Consider the following 19,850-nt stretch of genomic DNA (forward strand, 5'->3'; position numbering starts at 1 on the left):
GGAATAAGGTGCTGTGGACTGATGAAACTAAAATAGAGTTATTTGGGCAAAACAAGGGGCGTAATGCATAGCGGAAAAAGAACACAGCATTCCAAGAAAAACACTTGCTACCTACAGTAAAATTTGGTGGCGGTTCCATCATGCTGTGGGGCCAGGGCAGGGACTGGGAATCTGGTTAAAGTTGAGGGTCGCATGGATTCCATTCAATATCAGCAGATTCTGGAGAACAATGTCCAGGAATCAGTGACAAAGTTGAAGTTGCACCGGGGCTGGATCTTTCAACAAGACAACGACCCAAAACACTGCTCAAAATCTACTAAGGCATTCATGCAGAGGAACAAGTACAACGTGCTGGAATGGCCATCTCAGTCCCCAGACCTGAATATTATTGAAAATGTGTGCTATGATTTAAAGCAAGCTGTCCATGCTCATAAACCATCAAACCTGACTGAACTGGAGATGTTTTGTAAAGAAAAATGGTCCAAAATGCCTTCCGCCAGAATCCAGACTCTAATTGGAAACTATAGAAAGCGTTTAGAGGCTGTTATTTATGCAAAAGGAGCATGCACAAAATATTGAGTTAATTATTATTTTGTGGTGCCTAAATTTATGCACATGCCTAATTTAGTTTAAATAATTATTGCACACTTTCCATAAATCATATAAACTTTATTTCACTTCTCAAATATCACTGTGTTTGTCTCCTATATGATATATTTAATTGAAATTTATTATCCAGACAACCAATGATTTATAAAAGAAAATCATGAAAATGTACAGGGGTGCCCAAACTTTTTCATACCACTGTAGGTGTAAATATGATTAAGTGCAAATATATTTCAGCCTCCGGTAAAATGTGATACTGTCTAAATACTAGACAGTAGACATTATATTTGTATATAAATGTTCGGTTTTGGTTAGCCTATGACACAGGTGTAAATGTTTGAAATGCGTGCGGTCTATATGGCCCATCAACAGATACTCGCGGTGACGCGGTCTATGGCCCATAAATAGATATTTATCTGTCCTATGGCCCATCAACAGATATATATACATGCATTAATTGCATAGTCCATACCCATTAATTGCCCATCTTTGGATAATGTATGCTAACAGGTTTATTTATTTATTTTTAGGAATGTGTCTGCATCACGCTCTCCTTCTCCAGCACCGCAGAGGGACACGCAGGTGTCGTTCAGTTCTCAATACTACAATCGAGAATGATAGTAAGTGCACAGACATAATATTTTACTGATGAAATGTAATTGTGTTTACATCGTCATAATATACAAGTAGTAGGGCCTACCTATTCTTGTGTGAAATTACAAAAACGGTTGTCTTTTTTTAAATCCATGGCCATTAGTGATTGATAATGATAATAATACAGTTTCTTTGATTGTGTTATCAACAGATGTGACAATGAACATGTCCAAGCACCTGTCCCGAAGAGAGCCGTGGCAAACAAGCAGGCAAGCTACAGGTCCAAGTACACCCTGTCATGGTAAACAGAGACTGATGTGGACATGGTTCCACAGACTGCGCGATTCCTGCCCGCACGGGAAACTGGGCCGCAACTGACCTCTGTTGACTTGCATTCACCCATGAGTCTTTTCAAACAATTTTTTTCAGAAAGTGCTGTGTCAACTCTGTGCCACAACACCAATGCTCAGGCTGGTCAAATGGTCAATTGTTTACTTATTCTGAATTCTTAACGAAATATTGTATTCCTGTGACCCCACGAGACTTTGCCATAGTGATGGATGCCATCCCCAGTGGAGCTATTGCACTTTTGAAAAACTCAGCTGATTCTTTACTCTCTTCTACCTCTTGGATACGCGTCCATGTGAGACGGCAATAGGGAAGATCTGTTTTTTATCCTGTCCCTCTTTTAGGAATAAAAAGATTAGACAACTTTTTCAGAGTGATATTATAATGTTCCCTTCTATAATACCATATTGGAGTAATTGTTTTAATGATATTCCTTGGAAGAAAGTGTGGTCTCTATCCAATAAATATTTAATCACTAATAAAGTTAAAGAGGTATCATTCAAATTGTTGCATCGATTTTACCCAGTCAATGTGTTTATCAAAAAAATGTTGAGTTGGATCCCCTATGCTCCTTCTGTGGAGTGGAAGACGAGTCTGTACCCCACCTTTTCTGGGACTGTATTAATGTAGCTACTTTTTGGGAGAAATTGTGTCTGTTTGTACGTGCTTCTTTATTAGTCAACTTTTCTCTTTGATGTTTAAGGATGTCTTATTTGGTTTTTATAATTCTGACAAAAATCTTAAAGACAAGTATTTTCTTATAAATCTATTTATTTTTCTAGCCAAGTTTTTTTGTACACAAGTGTAAGTTTTTGTCTGTCAAACCTCTTTTTATAATTTTTTTGCAAAGACCTTAAATGTTATTTGGGTACCATCTCCTCCTCTGACAATGCCAAAGCATTAAAGTCTGTTACAGTGTGCACAAAGTATAATATTTCTGCTTTTTTATAATGTTAACCAAAATGGTCCCAACAAGGCTTTTCTCTCTCTTTTGAATTTATTGTAAGTTTTTGTTACCCCTGGCTCAATTTTATCTGTACTTATTTTATTTGTGTCTATTTATTTTAATTATTATTTTTTACTAGCTTTTTGTCTTCTGAATTATTGTTGTTTAATTCTGTTCTTAATTGTGACTATGTATTTGTTATATTTGTTCAATAAAAAATAAAGTCCTAATCAGTTGTTAGTTGTAGTCCTTAAAAAAACTATTTTTTTAAAAGCAAATATCTTCCTTTGCTCTGAACTTTGAGTGTTGTAACTTTGCAGAGGTTGTGTATGATCAAACAGCAACATTACACACTAACTAATGTTAAAAAAGTGAAATCATAATCAACCACCACTTTAAAGCTATTTGAAGCGTCTAAAGCCTAGTTCAAAATTATTTTACCTAAAATGATTTAGGCCTACTCTATTTTGACCGCAACCATAGACATCTGTGTTTATATCTGAAAAATAAACGTTGTGCTATTATTCTATAGGCTATCCAATAATTTGAATGTTTGTTAAACAGAAATAATGTTGAAAATGCTTTAATATAAATAATAATAATAGCTTATAAAAACTAGAATACTAGTAGAATATACTGCAATATTTAATTATATATGATGAACAAGTCCGCTACAAAAGAAAAACACTCACTTTATCGACGGTCCCTTATTTGACTTCGACGAGGAGCCCAATATTACCTGGATCACGTACTTTTAACTCAAATTGCGACGGCTTTTGCACATTGTAGGCCTAAGATAACGTTAATGCAGGGGGAAAAGCTTGTGGAATATTATCAGCCTTCCACGTTTTACACTCTTAGGCTATATACTGTCTATGGTTTTACACCAGCACTATTTTGGAGAGATGATCCTTTGCCGTCTGTCTTTGAGGAGGAATATCGAAAACAAAACAAGGGAGTTAAAGAGGCGCGTCCATAAACTACCTTCGATCTACTGGTAGTGTAGAAATTAATGTAACAAATAAATATTGATATCTTCAAAGCCTTGATATCTTCACCGTGAATACTATATCGATTTCACTGAAGGTAAGAACAACTGGACCAACTTATTGATCACTTTGCAGTCACGATATGAGTTTTGCTCACTGACAAGGATCGATTTAGTTATTGTTTTTCTAAACCGCGACCCGACGTGCAGCATAATGTAGGCTATTTTATTATTGTTACTATTTTATTAGACTGAGTAGGGGAGAGCCGGTGTTACGGATCAACTGGGGATCATGTTAACTGGGGACGCGCGCGTGCACGCAGACAGATTCATGTCACTATCCACCAACATTATCAAGCTGCAGACTCGGAGCCTGCTGCATCTACAGTCCCGCACCCAGAGTCCCGCATTCTCAGTCCCCTCGTTTTTCGAGACAGCGCCACCTGCTGTTCGGAAGATCGTATAACACCCTTATCCAAATGCCATTGAAAACATTGGAATGCAAGATTACGGTCTCTTTTTATTTAAAGTTATCCAAATAAATATTTGCGTTCCCTGCTTAATGCATGTACCAAAAAAATAATAATCATTGTGTTCTCAAACTAACTAATTACCCAGTATTTATTTTTTGAGCGTGGGTGTAATTGAAAGGAAATTACTGATGTAACGGACACAAATACAGATTGAACTATCATCTGAAACATATTATGTGATATTATATTGCTACAATGTTTTAGTTTGTTTTTGTACAATGTTTCAAATTCCATTTTTTCTTTCAGTTCAACATATAATGGTCTAATTAACATTATACCATGCTAACATTACAAAACCTGTTTTTTGATATTTTGAATGTGAAGCAAAACTCAAATAATAGACAAAACACCAATAATAAACAATCTGTACTTTATTTAAAGATCACCTTAATCACTGTCATCTTGCTGTAAACAGGACAAAGCAAAGAAAAAAGGAAGAAAGAATTGTGTTAGTGACTTTATTTTTGTCTTCAATTGCATTCAAAAAACCTCCTCATTTATAAGTTGCTTTGGATAAAAGCGTCTGCTAAATGAATAAATGTAAAATGTAATGTAAATGCATAAGGTAAAATAATTACTTTCTGGTAGGCAAATGTTGCTTCTTTTCGCATTCTTTTTGCAATCACCCGGTCAAATTCCTCAACTTCACTAAAATTCTTTGATATTAACACATATAATGTATTTAATTGGTCTACTTTAATCTCAACTAATTTTAATCAAATTTTTTACAATGGCTTGTCTACAAAAAGTCCATGGTTAAAGGCTAACGTTAGCTATCAAAATATTTTCGGGGGAAAAAGGCGAAAAAACATACATTAACGGCTCAAATTTTGTTACAAACTATCATTACAAATATTAAATAGACTGTTCATATGTTGGTGTATCGATGAGCTATAAAGTAGTTTGATTAAAAAAGAAATCATTGAATAAAATTGACGATACTCACGTTTCGGTTCTTCACGTGTTTATCCCATGATGACATGTCATTATATAGATCAGTGGTTTATCCATGTGTTTATCCGATCCTATTTGATAGGTGGCGCTGTCTCGAAAAACGAGGGGACTGAGAATGCGGGACTCTGGGTGCGGGACTGTAGATGCAGCAGGCTCCGAGTCTGCAGCTTCATACTACTCCTATCCACTGGCACATGCCAATGAAGACCGGATGTGCCAATATGACGTGTGCCATTGGCTTCTGTGTGTCAGATGTCATGTCACTTAATGTTAATACCGCCTCTCCAGTCCCGCAAAAACTTTTCTTTACGTCATGCCGTTTTGAAGTTAAACCAACACTAAAGCAATTTTCCTCTGCGGTCGCCCTACAGGACGAAGAGGAATTGTCCATTACTGCTGTGGTAAATAATTTAGCCTACCGCAGCTACTGTCGCACGCATTTTTTGCTCCATATCGCCCAGCCCTACCCTTAAGTGTGCAATATCAGAGTTGTTTAGTTTAAGGGCAAAACAGGTTTAACTGGCAGGAGGCGAATACATTACAACCGTCCCGACAGCGCCTCCTGCCAGTTAAACCTGTTCATGGTTATTTAGCCTATAGGCCACTGTTCATAGATGGTTATTTAGCCTATAAGGTTCATAGATAAATATACTGTTCCTAGACTTATTTTAATTACGGAACACGTTACCTCTTTAATAATCATCAATTGTCCAATCTTCAATAAATTTCATTGATCGTCTTCCGGTTGAATTCGTTTTCTTCATAATAATAGGCTATTCAACTAGCAAACACTCAATATGACTTGAGGAAGAAATGTAAGAAAATGAATTGTGAACGGATTTGTCTGTCTTCGTCAAAATAGCCTATTAGAAAGATTACACAAAATGCGCATAGGCTTATGGCCTATTGTTTATTGGGCGACAGAACCAAAATGGTTAATATGAATCTTTAAATTAAAATTAATTACAAAATTGTTACAATATGTACACGTTACTTGTCAGGTATTGTTCATTAAAACCAAGCATTAGATGAATAGTTGCCATTTAAACTGTTATGTTTCATCCGTCCCACCCCTGTGCACAACTACCGTTCAAAGTAAATTTTTACTTAAAGGGGTGGTTGATTATGATTTCACTTTTATAACTGGTTAGCAAAGCAAAGGAATATATTTGCTTTTAAAGAAATTGCTTTTTAAGGACTACAACAAACGGCTGGTAGAGATTACACGACATTCCTCCCAGGTTAGTGATATCACTAACCCTAAAATTTGCATAAACCCCGCCCCCGGAACATGATTTATAGATTATCAAGACAGAATATGCTAATCAATGACTAGGAGATAACTACACATAAGCTACATAAATTCGTCAAAAATGAACCATTCAGAAATGTCCTGTTGGATTCTACATGTTGTTACTTCTTCTTGTGTCTCTCCATCATTGTCTGACTCCAATTTGAACATAAAAGGCTAAAACTTTTTGAAATTTTCAGTGTGTGTGTGTGTGTGAGGTAAAAGCATAGATGTATAGAAAGGCTAGATGGCTCAAGGCGGAGTCAGCTGTGTCGTCACTTGGCGGCCATCTTAGGTCAGGAGACTGCGCTGCTGCTCCCTGCTGCTGTGGATGGAAGGTGAGTGACAAATGCTCGTAACTTGCTGAATTCTTGACGGATTTACAAACGGTTTGGTTTATTACAAACCTTATTAACGTGGCTATGATTTGTGCTGATGCCGATGTTTAAATTGTAGCTTCACGTTTTGAGAAACGCTTAACATTGCAGCGTAGCTGTGTATAGCCGCATCCCTGACGTTTATGACACACCAAGCCGTTTGAAAATCGGTTGAAAATTGAGCAAAATATAGTTATTTCAGCACTACATGCACAATAGACTTTAATGTTATAACTGGACGAGCGGTCCTGTCCTAAAATGGCCGCCGTGCGACGTCGTCGGGTCCATAGACATGTATAAAGGCTAGATGGCTTACCGGCGCTGAGAGCCAATGGGACCCGACGACGTCACACGGCGGCCATCTTTAGGACAGGACCGCTCGTCCAGTTATAACATTAAAGTCTATTGTGCATGTAGTGCTGAAATAACTATATTTTGCTCAATTTTCAACCAATTTTCAAACGGCTTGGTGTGTCATAAACATCAGGGATGCCATGAAACACACAGCTACGCTGCAATGTTAAGCGTTTCTCAAAACGTGAAGCTACAATTTAAACATCGGCATCAGCACAAATCATAGCCACGTTAATAAGGTTTGTAATGAACCAAACCGTTTGTAAATCCGTCAAGAATTCAGCAAGTTACGAGCATTTGTCACTCACCTTCCGTCCACAGCAGCAGGGAGCAGCAGCGCAGTCTCCTGACCTAAGATGGCCGCCAAAGTGACGACACAGCTGACTCCGCCTTGAGCCATCTAGCCTTTATACATGTCTATGGTCGGGTCCCATTGGCTCTCAGCGCCGGTAAGCTATCTAGCCTTTCTATACATGTCTATGGGTAAAAGGACACCTCTTGAAGCTCCGCCCCCTGTGCCGGGAGCAGCAGCTCATTTGCATTTAAAGGGACAGACACAAAATAGGGCGTTTTTGGCTCACCCTCAAAAAGGGACAACTTTAACATGCTATGTAAAAATATCTGTGGGGTATTTTTTTCTTATTTGTTAATGTAAAAATTATTGTAATTGATATGGTTATTATTCAGTATTTCCATGAATTATATGTACATTTCAGACATCTTTGTTTTCATTAAAGCAACACCATGTAGTTTTTCAACCTTCATGATATATTTCCAAGACTCTTGTGATGGTACATCGACTTACAATAGGTTAAATGACACGTCTGCCATAGCCTGACGGGGTCTGTATCGCTTTTACTGGCACTACGGAGCTTCGGGGTTCGGGTAGTAACCCGAGCACAAGAAGAACTACAAAATTCGACTGCTTTACGGCATACCTCACTTCCCCCACTTCCTCAAATTCGGACATGAGAGGCCGCAACTAGCGTTTGTTTGCCGGCTGAGGCTGATATAGCGTCTGTATGTTGTTGTCACAACCGAAGCAGCAACTAAACCAAAGAAGGCAAAGGTTTTGTCGGAGGAGACTAGGAAGAGAAAAAGGGAGAGTGATAAAATCAAAGGCTGGACGAGGACAGTGGCGCAAAAAGTGGGTATGCGCTATATGCGGCGCATAGAGGCGCAGCGCCAGCGGGGGCGCCAAAGTGATGGTTAAAAAAAATTATAATTTTTTTTTTTTTTTTACATTTCCTCAATGTTATATAACCCTCTAGAGGACTAATTGGCTAGAGTAGGCGCCCTCATAAGATTCCATCATAGAATTTTTAATTAGAAGAGGGGGGATAATATCGCGAGCGGGCGGGGGCGCTGTGAGCGCTGAGCGAGCAGGTACGAGTAGAGTTGTCGTCGATAAAGATGGATAAAGTAAAAAAACTGTCGGGGCTAAAAATAGAAAAAGAAAGACTGAAAAGGGAGATGGCATGTCAATTGATGCGCCAGCAGCTAAATAAGTGGATGGTGAAAGGCAACAGACCTAGATTTAAAGTGTGACGTCCACGCATAGCCTACTGGCCATCTACCGGGAGATTCCCGGTGCTTTTTGGGCCGATACATCTAATATTTTTTTTTTGTCTTAACAGCCCATAAAACTCGTAGCTGCTACATCGGAGGCCCGTTCGTTTTTTTATTTATTTGTATTAATTGGCGATGCTGGGTTAGTGCCGGTGTAATCCATTGGTCAAAAAAAAAAGTCAGTGTTAGTTTCTTTTTTCTGACATTTTTCATGAAACACGTAGATCAGCGGCCCATTGGTTATTTTCTTGATTGACACTGGGCTGACCCAATCACATCTTTAATGTCAAGTATAGAAATTAGTACAAAAATAATTATGAAAGTTTCCTTAATTTTTCAGTGCATTTGTTTTACAATATATGGCTATTACTATCATGAGATTAATGTTATAACTATTATTATGTAGTAGTGTAATGTAGACAGACACTGTTACTAAAAGAGGTTTGCATTTTTCTTTGTTTAATTTGCACACTGAATATGGGTTGGAGCTTTTAATTTTGAACTCTCAAAGTGCACCAGATAGATGAATTTAACATTAAAAAGCACAAAATTTTCTTACAGGCATTCCGAACCCCCCTAGAGGGACAGAGTTCAATTTTATTAATAAATAGCAATTTTGTACTTATTTTATATGTTAACTCTCACTCGTTCCTCACTCAGTACATTGGACACTTTTTTTTCTTTTTTGTTTGTTTGTTTGTTTGCGGGGTGGGGGGCGCCTAATTTGTTGCTGCATACCCCTCTGACACTGGGTAGTTGCGCCCCTGAACGAGGATCAATATTAGTCTAAACGGCGTGTACAAGTTTGGTAGGGGCTACATTCTTCCAAGTAAATAATACATGATTAGATGGACAAAATTATATTTTAGGATAACTATCCTAATGACTGCAGGCTGATAGTCATGTTTGTTTATTTATTTTTCTGGTGAAAGTGTCTTGCCTCAGGCTATAATGCAAAATGATTTTTCAAATTTGCAGATTCATCTATGGTAGTTTAATATTATAATATTGACGATATATGGCTATTACCTACCACACAAACATTGAATTGAATTAGCATATCCATTATGTAAAACAGTAGCCAATAGGCTACTATAATAACGCTGGCTTGTAAACGTAAGCTACGTGATCTTTTGGCGTTTGGAAAAAAAAATAACGCATGAAATTATATTCATATCATGACATGCTGACATACTGTATATGCCACTGTACCTGTGATGAAGACATTTCACACGCAACGCAGGCAGTCTGCCCAAGACGTGAGGACTCCTGCAGAGTTCGGGATATCGGCTTGTCAACAAATGCACGTGTATCCCCTGGTGTAACCATGACAGATTTTACGACAGCAGTAGAAGACAATACTGTTTCCTAACTGTAGGGGGACCTCGAGAGCAAAAGCTACATGGTGTTTCTTTAAAACCTAGGCCTATTTAAATCGTTAAATTTGCATTCATAGTGTTGTTATTATCACATATCGTTAGTTAAAAAATGGGAAATTAAATATGTATTCATATGGACTTTGGTCAGGGGCTGGAGCCTGCACTGGACTCTGGCGACATATCCATTATCATGCCAATCTCTCCAGAGTTGTCATGACAGAACTATACAATATGAAATTTGACAATACTGAGTAAAAAGCAGAAGTTGACTGATACATTTATTTATCTGAGAAAATGAATCAAGCTCCTATGTCTGTACCATTTTGTTTTGTGACTGTATATTCAGGAAAGGCCAAATTTGGGTTGTGCATGTTAGATTCATTTTTCTACATGCCACTTAATTCACTGCATACCAATAGTTTATTCTTTAACCATGGGTCACAAAAGCTCTCTTCAACCATCTCACAGTTCGTGCATTATGTTTCATTTCCTAGAGGACAACTTAAGACCGCTCTCTACAACACGTCATAGACACTTATGAGACACCATGGACCAAGACTGTGAGCGTAAGTAGTTACCACAGTAAAAGCAGAGATAGTCATATGAAAAAAAGTCTGCATAACACTGATTAAAAGTGAAGTGGCCCAAATAAGTACTTGCTATATAGAATATGTCGTTCTTTAATCTTATGAAATCACATTCTTCCTTGTGAGTAATTATCATGTTATTATCTCTCTTCCAGGTGCTCGGTTTGTGGACGCCCACTGGGCGAAACTTGTCCAGAGAGTAAAGATGGTGATGCCGATAGCGGATGATCTGCAGTCCGGTGGGATGCTGGAATATGAGCTGTACAGTAAGATCAAGGCAGCAAATACTAACCAGGAGAAAATGAGAGAGTTATATGAAGTGTTGCACTCTGGAGGAGACAAGGTTAAATCTGCCTTTTATTCTAGCCTGGAAAAGCATGAGCCATCTCTGTTTAGAGACTTGGGTAAGAGCACACTAATTGTGTCTATTATACCACATGTGTCTAGACCTACAGTATATACTGAGATATGTACTGTTAAAATACATACTTTTACAGGTAGCATTGGATAAATTGCTCTTGTAGAAACCTTAAATATTTTGTCTTAACTTTCCATCTTAACTTGTCTCTGTCAGGACCACTATCGTCAAATACGATTGACATTTAGCATATATTTTGGATTGGCGGTATGGTTGTTCTGGGGAGCCTAGCATGGATAAGAGCAGGGAGAGCAGCAATAACCCCCTTTAGGGTAAAGAGCACAGAACCAACATGAATGCATTGTAGATATCATTAATGTCAATATTTTAATGTACAACATAATTAGAGAATTTAGTCTGACTCAATGGGGAATCAGAAGGCCAAATCCTGACTGGATGAGAGGAGGAGCTGGGGAGGAAGGAGGGCAATTCGCTCCTGAGAAACGTAATAGCTGCTGATAATACTAGAGGAGCATATATATATGAATACAGAGATGGGCGTCTTATTCCTATAGGTAGACATGGATCAGCTGAGAGTCAGAGAGACTTTGCTTTTCAAACCAGAAGTAGACAATTTCTTTAAAAAAAAATGCAAAAATAACTAATTTCCACTTATGGATAGATTGTATGAGTACTTTTAGTGTTTTCGAATAATGTGCAGTCTGTACATATTCTTTCCCCATCTCAAAAAATGTGTATCACCAATACCGTTAGTTTAGGGCAGTTGTGGCACAAACCTTACATTGGGTGGTGGGCTGATACATTTGTTCAGCAATATATAGATAGATGACAGACAGACAGACAGATAGATAGATAGATAGATAGATAGAGAGATAGATAGATAGATAGATAGATAGATAGATAGATAGATAGATAGATAGATAGATAGATAGATAGATAGATAGATAGATAGATAGATAGATAGATAGATAGATAGATAGATGTAAAATATTAGGAAATATATGTGAAATGCCTTAATCAATATATCAATTAATAAATAAATTAATGTATCAAGTGTCTAATGTTCTGCAGGCTCCAGAGGACATCACACACACACTGAAAAAACAAATTCCTCAGGTGACTGATACATTTTATAATACGTTTTAAATATTGTACTCCATCGACCTCGTAATTTAGTTGGTATTTCTCTGCTCTGGAATTTCTTACTGTATTAGAATCAAAAACCTAACTCTTTGAACATTGACCGTTTCTACAGAAATCAGCTCAGTGATTCACAAATATATGAAGTCGATCTGCAGAGAGTATCAGTATGTGACTGAGTATAACTCACTGCCTGGTGAACATGTGCTGCTGTCTGAGCGCTTCACTCAACCTCTGATCCTTCAGAGACATAGAGATCGAATAGAGCGAGAAGAAGAGATCCGCTCCTGTGGAGAGAGCCTCCAGCAGGTCCTCAGCTCCAGGAGCAGTGCAGACTCTGTCCATCTCAACTCTCTGTTCGACTCAGATGACCACGGGATCAGTCCTAGTTCTGTGATACTGCAGGGAAACTCTGGAAACGGGAAATCTTTCACTGTGCAGAAGATCATGATGGACTGGGCATCTGGTGACCTCTACAAAGGACGGTTTGATATTGTGTTCCACTTAAAGTGTAAAGAAATAAATCGCATTCCTGGCGAGAAGAGTTTGGTGGAGATCTTGAGCTGCAGTTGTAGTTTAACATCACATGAGATCTCACAGATTTTACAGCAGTCGCCAGAGAAGGTGCTTTTGGTCATTGATGGATTTGATGAGCTGAAACTCACACAGGACATTTATGACACGTCAACACACACTGATCTGCTTCAGAAAGCCCCACCTGTGGACACTCTTTGTGCCCTGCTGAGGGGTCGAATCCTGCCAGAGTCTTTCCTGCTGGTCTCCTCTAGATCTACAGCTACGGACACACTCAGTAAACTGCTCAAAGGACCTCAGTGTTTCTCTGAGATTGTGGGATTTTCAGAAAAGGGGGTGGAGGAGTACTTCCAGAAGTTTTTTCAAAATGAGGAACGTTCCAGGGAGGCTTATACATATGTGAAGGCAAATGAAACCCTCATCACTGCCTGTTCAATCCCTGTCATCTGCTGGATCATCTGCACAACTATCCAGGAGCGATTTAAATATGGTGCAAATAAGACAAGCGGACTGGAAACCACCACCTCCATCTACGTGGACTTTGTGTGCACTCTTCTGGAGCATCACTGCCAGGGTTTGAGTCAGTCCATCCCGACCCTGCTGAAGAGTCTGGGTCAGCTGGCAGAGAGAGGGATGCAGGAACAGCAAGTCCTGCTGGATGAGAAAAGTGTGAATGAAACCATTTCAGACCCTGCTGGAAATCCATTCTTGTGCAAGTTCCTGTTTAAGAGACGAATCCACCAGGAGACAATGTTCAGTTTCATGCATCTCAGCTTTCAGGAGTTCTTCTGTGCTCTGTACTATGTCCTTCTGGATGAAGAAGAGTCCCTGGGAAAACTTACAAGGTTTTTCGATGATATTTTCAGAAAACCAGCTGTGGTGCTATTTGCATTTGGTTTGTTGAATAAGGATGTGAGATTCACACTTGAAAATCGAAAAAGTCTGTTCATTTGTCCAAAAACACAGGCTGATCTGAAAGAATGGATTTTGGAAAAGATCAAAAGTCAAAATCAAGGTTGTTCCTTGTTTTCGGAAACAGTTTTAGTTCTTCACTGTCTCTATGAACTTCATGAAGAAGACTTTGTGAAAGAAGCAATGGGATCCTGGAAAAAGATTGATCCACGTGGTAAATTGCTCAGAAGAAGGAATATAGAATACGGTAAATTGCTCAGAAGAATGAATATAGAATACGGTAAATTGCTCAGAAGAACAGACGTCTGTGCCCTGCTGTACTGCTGTCAGTGCTGTCAGAGCATTGAAGAAATTTCTAATTTGTATTTGTCATCGGAAGATTTGTCTATGATTTTGCCTGTACTTCACAAGTTTAAAGAAGCCAGGTAAATGCTTTAATATAAAAAAGATATTTAGTGGATTTAATTAATATCTAATCTATAATTAGCTATTGCAAGTTAAACTTACTTGATCTGTAAAGTGATGTTCTGTATTTTATATTGAAGATTGACTATAAGAGATCCATCAGACTCTGATTTCGTTGAACTGATCTACACTCTCGCGAAAGGACAGACCCTGAGCTCACAGCGGTAATGTTATAAAATATATCTTATACATTTCATGTTTTATGCACACATGCTATCATCCTTTAATGTGCTTTTGTTTAACTTTTTAGTTCATGTATATTTTTTTCTGTGTTTTGGTTTGCAGTGTTCGTGTAACCACCTGCCGCTCACTTGTTATGTCAATCAACAAAGAGCCGTCCAGGTGAAGAACAAGTTAATTTTTTCTTTTTTCTTTTCATCAAAATAGTTTTTTTTTCTAATGATTACCAGAAATAACTCTATGATAAATATATGTTGTATAACCAATTATATCATCATCTTGTTCTCCTGTTTATCTGGCATACTTGGTCTCCGCAATCTAATAGATTATAATTCTATTAGTAATATTGCAACTAAATTGGTCACCCAAAACAGTTAAAAAAATAAGGTACACACTTTTATCTTTTTTGACTATTGCTAATGATGCAAATATTGGCTGGAGCCCAACCACCAATTAATAAAAACAAATCACAAAAAGATATTCTAAGCAAGAAATTATTGACTTAATAGACACAGCAACAACTTGAATAATTTTTAAATTATTTTTTAATAGTATCTGCATAGAGATTGGCCGGCATCCCCATCCGGATTTGCTATCATTCAGTCTCACCTTTCCACACTCAGAGATAATCAACACCGACTGGACCAGACTTTTTCAAATAATAATTCACCAAAGGGATTCAGAAGCATTACTGTCATGTCTCTGTTCCTTCTCTAACCTGGATAAGATGGTAATGAGCGTGAAGTGTCTAACTGAGATGTGGTCTGTTTGGACCCTCAAGTTGACCCAGAACTGCCCCAGTCTCACCGAACTCACGTGAGAAACATCTGAAATCACCTCTGTCCTGTTTCTGTGTGAATGTGTCTGTTGATAACAATTGTGTATCTAATGTTCAAAGGGATAGTCCATCCAAAAATGGAAATTATGTCATCATTTACTCACCCTCGTGTTGTTCCAAACCTGTTTTCCTCCAAGGAACACAAAATAAGTTATTTTAAAGAATGCTTGTGTAACACACAGTTTCCGATCCCATTGACTTTCATTGTTTGGACAAGAAATGTTTGAACCAAAACGTCTCAGGTTACGACTATAACCTATGTTCCCTGAGAACAGGGAACGAGACACTGCGTCAAGCGCTATGGGAATGCCTTCGCATGATCTGGTGTCTGAAACACTTGTCTAATCACGACAATCCTATTGGCTAGCGACAGCCTATGACATCATCATAAGTGCGACCCGGAAATATATAAGGTGAGCCTGGAGAACATGTCAACAGCTTATCGTCTGAAGGGACAGATCAGCAGGCATCCCGAGGCATGGCGACGAGACGCAGTGTCTCGTTCCCTGTTCTCAGGGAACAGGTTACAGTCGTAACCTGAGACGTTCCCTTTCGAAGGGAACTTGAACTGCTTCAAGCGCTATGGGGAACGAGCTACCCATAGTGCCATGCTGAGGGGAGTACATGCCAAATTATGGCTGTGACAAAAACGTCAAAAACCGGCAGTTTCACTGAAATGCCCAAAACACTCCCCCTTCGGGTCACATACAGGGGACAGTATTCCCTACGGCCACTGCCCAAGCTATAAGCCTCAAAGAAGCCTCCGATACAATGGAGGCCTACAAAGGCCGCTCAAAGGCTCTGGAACCAACAACTTCCGTGGAAGGGGTTCCTTTAAGGGAATATGGCTAGGGGCTCCAAGGAGTCACTTTCTGAGGGGGAAATTAAATCAACCCCAGCTGCCACAAGGGAGGCTTTCCTGGTCTAATTAATGACCTAGTCTTGCCAACAACCTGTTTGTTTTTCTGAACAGAGTCTCTAACATATTTTGCCCCACCTGTGGAGGCATCCTATAGGGAGGACTGCAGATAGTGGCAGTGATCGCTTACAGACCGGAACAAAGAGACGGGCATCCTGGAAAGCATAGCGCTTTCTAACCCTTGCGAACGAGGTGAGTAACTCTACCCAAACCTGGATCTACACAGTGCTTCAGAGCCATGTGGAGGCTGGGCACTCTGAAAGGGACCCTAATAGGGGAGGGCCTCCAGCTCTTGGGCTGATCTACCAGGGAGGACTCGTGAGAGTCCTTCGACCTTCCGACCAGACACAGGGAGCTAAGTATTCATGCAGCACGATCCTCAGATAGATTCTGGAACACTATACTCAAAACCTGATAAGTATTGACCAGGCTGTGGGCTAGGTTTTGCCTTAGCAGTCCTAAGCATCCAACTTGTTGGGGGTCCGCCTTCAAGGAGGCCTGTTAAGGCCTAACTTCTTGATTACTTGACTGTTTAGGAGAGCTAGCCACATAAGTCTGGTGACCTCACAGACATCTCTGTGGGCCTGGTTATACTCATTTCACATTGCCAACTGGTAGTGTACTCAGCAAAAACTGCTATCGGCCCATTAAAGCAAGGCGAGTACAATCTTACGCTACCAGGTTCATTGAGGAGGTCTACTTTAAGGCTTGCAACTTCAAAAGTCACGGGCGTCTGCCCGGGCATTGCTTTGTTCTCTAAACAGTGTCTCTAACACTATTCGCCTCACTAGTGAAGGCATGCGATAGGGAGGACTGCAGATAGTGGCACTCACACACCGGATCATAGAGACGGGCATCCTGGAGAGTAGAACTCAGCATTCCCAATTCCCTAGTTAAGCCTAAGCCAGATATCACTAATATAAAGTGACTGAAGTTCAGAGCTATAATCTCATATGACTCTCAAAGTGAACAGGTTGGCTGTATGCTTATACTGCCACCTTATACTGCTGCTCTAGTATAAGGTGGCTATCAAGGTGGCCCGAAGAGGGCCAATGCTATATGGAGCTTGACAGAGCGGTGGCCTCAGTAGAATAACTCCCGATAGGGAGGAAGCCATCTCACACAAAATGTCTATTAGATGCTCAGATGAACGGTGGCTTCACTAGAGAATTTTCCATACAGCCAACCTGTTCGCTACTACAGATTGGCACTGGTACAGATGTCTGTCCCTCTTCCCTCGAGAAGAGAGCAGACGAGAGTGGAGTTTTCTCAAGGGAAAAAAACTCTGCATGCTCTGAAGCCAAACAATAAACACACAAGTTGTGTGTCATCAAGTATCAATATCTTAGATACGGATGCACACACTTCCTGCAGCGTTTTTCACAAGCCATGAGTACCTTTTTGAAGTTTCAGGTTGAAGCGTACAAACAAAACAGTCCCTGAAGACGAAAAAGCTGTTGACATGTTCTCCAGGCTCACCTTGATGTCATAGGCTGTCGCCGGCCAATAGGATTGTTGTGATTAGACAAGCGTTTCAGACACCGGTTCATGCGAAGGTGTTCCCCATAGCGCTTGACACAGCTCGAGTTCCCTTCGAAAGGGAACTGTTTTATTACCAGCATTATTCAAAATATTGTCTTCTGTGTTCTGCATACACAGGTTATGAATGACATGGCAGAGTTTATTTTCTCCTAGTGAACTAGCCTTTTAAAACATTAAAAGGCTATGAATTAATGACACTGATCACACAGTCACTCACCTTTGAGGAATTGAAAACCTTAGAAACACAAAATGGTTTAGTAAACAAAAGATCTATTGTATTTTTTATTATTATTATATTCATTTATTATGATTTTATTAATTTGTATTTATTGATTTATTTTGACAGTTTAGCAGTTTTGCAATGCTCTTGCTATATTTTAGAGAACCTTACAAAGCAAATAAAACCGCCCATCTGTAGTACATGACCTTCATCCATTTAAACTGTTATGAAATTGTTTAAACGAGTGCAAGAAGCAAATGTGATGAATGGCATTATCAATCATTTTATCTGTATAATGACGTGTTTCCACATCTAGGGTAAATGCTGGCTTTTTACTGGAGGAAGGAATCCAGATCTTGCGGAGCTCAAACACAAGACCAGGTTGTGCGATGACATTTAACGGGTTTGTATACCAAACGTTTGAGAATTGATAAGTTGTCTTTGCATCCACACTAGATCTTCTTATTCATTAACAATTCAATAACAATTTAAATGTTGGTCAGTTTCTCACACAAATTATTGTTATAACAATGATTACACTGATGATTGTGCTTTCTGATTATGAAGGTTGGTTTGCAATGAACAGTCGAGTTGCACCCAGGAGGGGAAGATTCTTCTGAATGACCAGGGCTTTTCCATGTAGACTTTGTGAAAGTAAGTTAAGACTGAGATTAACACTAAGAAAGCTGCAATTAAAAAAAATGAGAACTGTAATATGACACGAGCCAGTAACACTAAAGTTTTCTTATGATTTATACAATTCCACTTGAACATTGCATACTAAATGTTTTTAGTACAATAGCAAATGATCATAGTGTGAGTTCTGGATCCTATCCTACTTGTCAGCTTTTTCATATTTCTACTTGTTTTGTCATGATCAACCTCTTGTCTCTCCATTTCTAAGGCTCTGGTTTTGGGACTAATGGTCCAGCTTTACAGGAGAAAACTGCAAACGCAGCATCTTTACCTGGAGCTGTGGATGGGAATAAAGACACCAAACAACTCTAAACTCATTTACATGCATTGCAATCATAATAGTTGTGTGTCGATTTGTTTATATAGTGTTTTTCTAAGCAGCTTTACAGAGTTTTACAATGTTGATGCTTTGTCCAAATGTAATACTTTACAGCAGAATGATTCTTTAGAGCGTATGGTTCATGTGTGAAGACGATATAAAATATCAAGCATTTGATGTGACTGTGATTGTATTAAATTAAATTGTATATAGTTGTTGGGGTTGTTCATTTATGCTGCGATTATAAATCTGTGAGGTTTTGTACAATTTATAACATTTAGGTGTACTAACAAGCCTATTTACTAATTGATGATGTTTATTAATGCTAACGCTAAGCTAACACACAGGAATGTCAAACTTCTCATTGATGTGTTTGGTGTAAACTTATGTCTACATTTAATGGTTTTATCTAGTTTGTCGGCGGATGTGATTAACATGTTTAAAAAGATCATGTGTATTCACACACTGAAGACACCTGAGAGCCGAAACGTCTGTATTATTTCTCCATGTATAAAGAAAGTATATATATTTTTATTATTAATTCTAAGTGATAATCACAGTTTAATTTTGGAAGGAATTAAAAACTCTCCTTTACTTACAGGTTTGAGTGTAGAAATGTCCCATTCAGACAACAGCTACAGCATATTGAGTATAAACTCTTAAAGTAACCGGTGTTGGGCTCATTACTCACAAAATGTAATACTAATTACTAGTTGCTTTCAAAAGTAATATTATTACTTATTACTTTCTGGCAACAGTAATTAGTTGCACTACTAGTTATATCACTTTTCACAGTTGTAATTACGTAATATTTATTTTTAAATATTCTAAAATGTAATTCTGCCTCATCATTTGAGAAAGAAATACACATTGGATCGCAGTCATAAGTTATTAAAAACACTCAATAGTGACTGATCATGTCATGTAGCTTGAAGCTAATTGTAGCTATAATGTATGTTATCCATGTTTGTTTCATGATGTACTTTATCAAAAGAAATCACATAAGTTTGTAAGAAAAGGTTTCATTTTCCCAAAAGTGTTTTTAATTATAGTAATATAATTTATATCGGGATCTGTGGGCGGCCAAGCCATGTAATGCCAGAGTAAAATAATGCCAAAATACCCAACAGTGTTCAGATAATTTTTTCTCCTGACAAAATCAGTGTAACCGCAATAATTC

At 38.6% G+C, this 19,850-nt stretch overlaps 1 protein-coding gene across 1 annotated transcript; it reads left to right on the forward strand.

Moving 5' to 3' along the window:
* Positions 1-3,195: 3,195 nt before the first annotated feature.
* Positions 3,196-18,885, forward strand: LOC307002341 (NACHT, LRR and PYD domains-containing protein 1 homolog). The gene is made up of 11 exons (XM_079619897.1): positions 3,196-3,580; positions 10,434-10,505; positions 10,682-10,930; positions 11,977-12,021; positions 12,161-13,916; positions 14,037-14,120; positions 14,242-14,298; positions 14,689-14,952; positions 17,972-18,058; positions 18,223-18,309; positions 18,560-18,885. The coding sequence occupies exons 2-10, from the start codon at positions 10,487-10,489 to the stop codon at positions 18,296-18,298; spliced, it is 2,637 nt and encodes an 878-aa protein (XP_079476023.1). The 5' UTR covers positions 3,196-3,580; positions 10,434-10,486; the 3' UTR covers positions 18,299-18,309; positions 18,560-18,885.
* Positions 18,886-19,850: the final 965 nt, after the last annotated feature.

This window comes from Phoxinus phoxinus (assembly GCF_949152265.1).
Source record: "Phoxinus phoxinus genome assembly, chromosome: 7".
Taxonomy (NCBI): Eukaryota; Metazoa; Chordata; class Actinopteri; order Cypriniformes; family Leuciscidae; genus Phoxinus; species Phoxinus phoxinus.

What these genes read in the sequence shown, in the direction of transcription:
- LOC307002341 (XM_079619897.1), top strand. An exon ending in CACAAGTTTAAAGAAGCCAG is followed by an intron (nt 13,917 to 14,036) that starts GTAAATGCTTTA and finishes TTTATATTGAAG; the next exon opens with ATTGACTATAAGAGATCCAT. An exon ending in ATCAACAAAGAGCCGTCCAG is followed by an intron (nt 14,299 to 14,688) that starts GTGAAGAACAAG and finishes ATTTTTTAATAG; the next exon opens with TATCTGCATAGAGATTGGCC.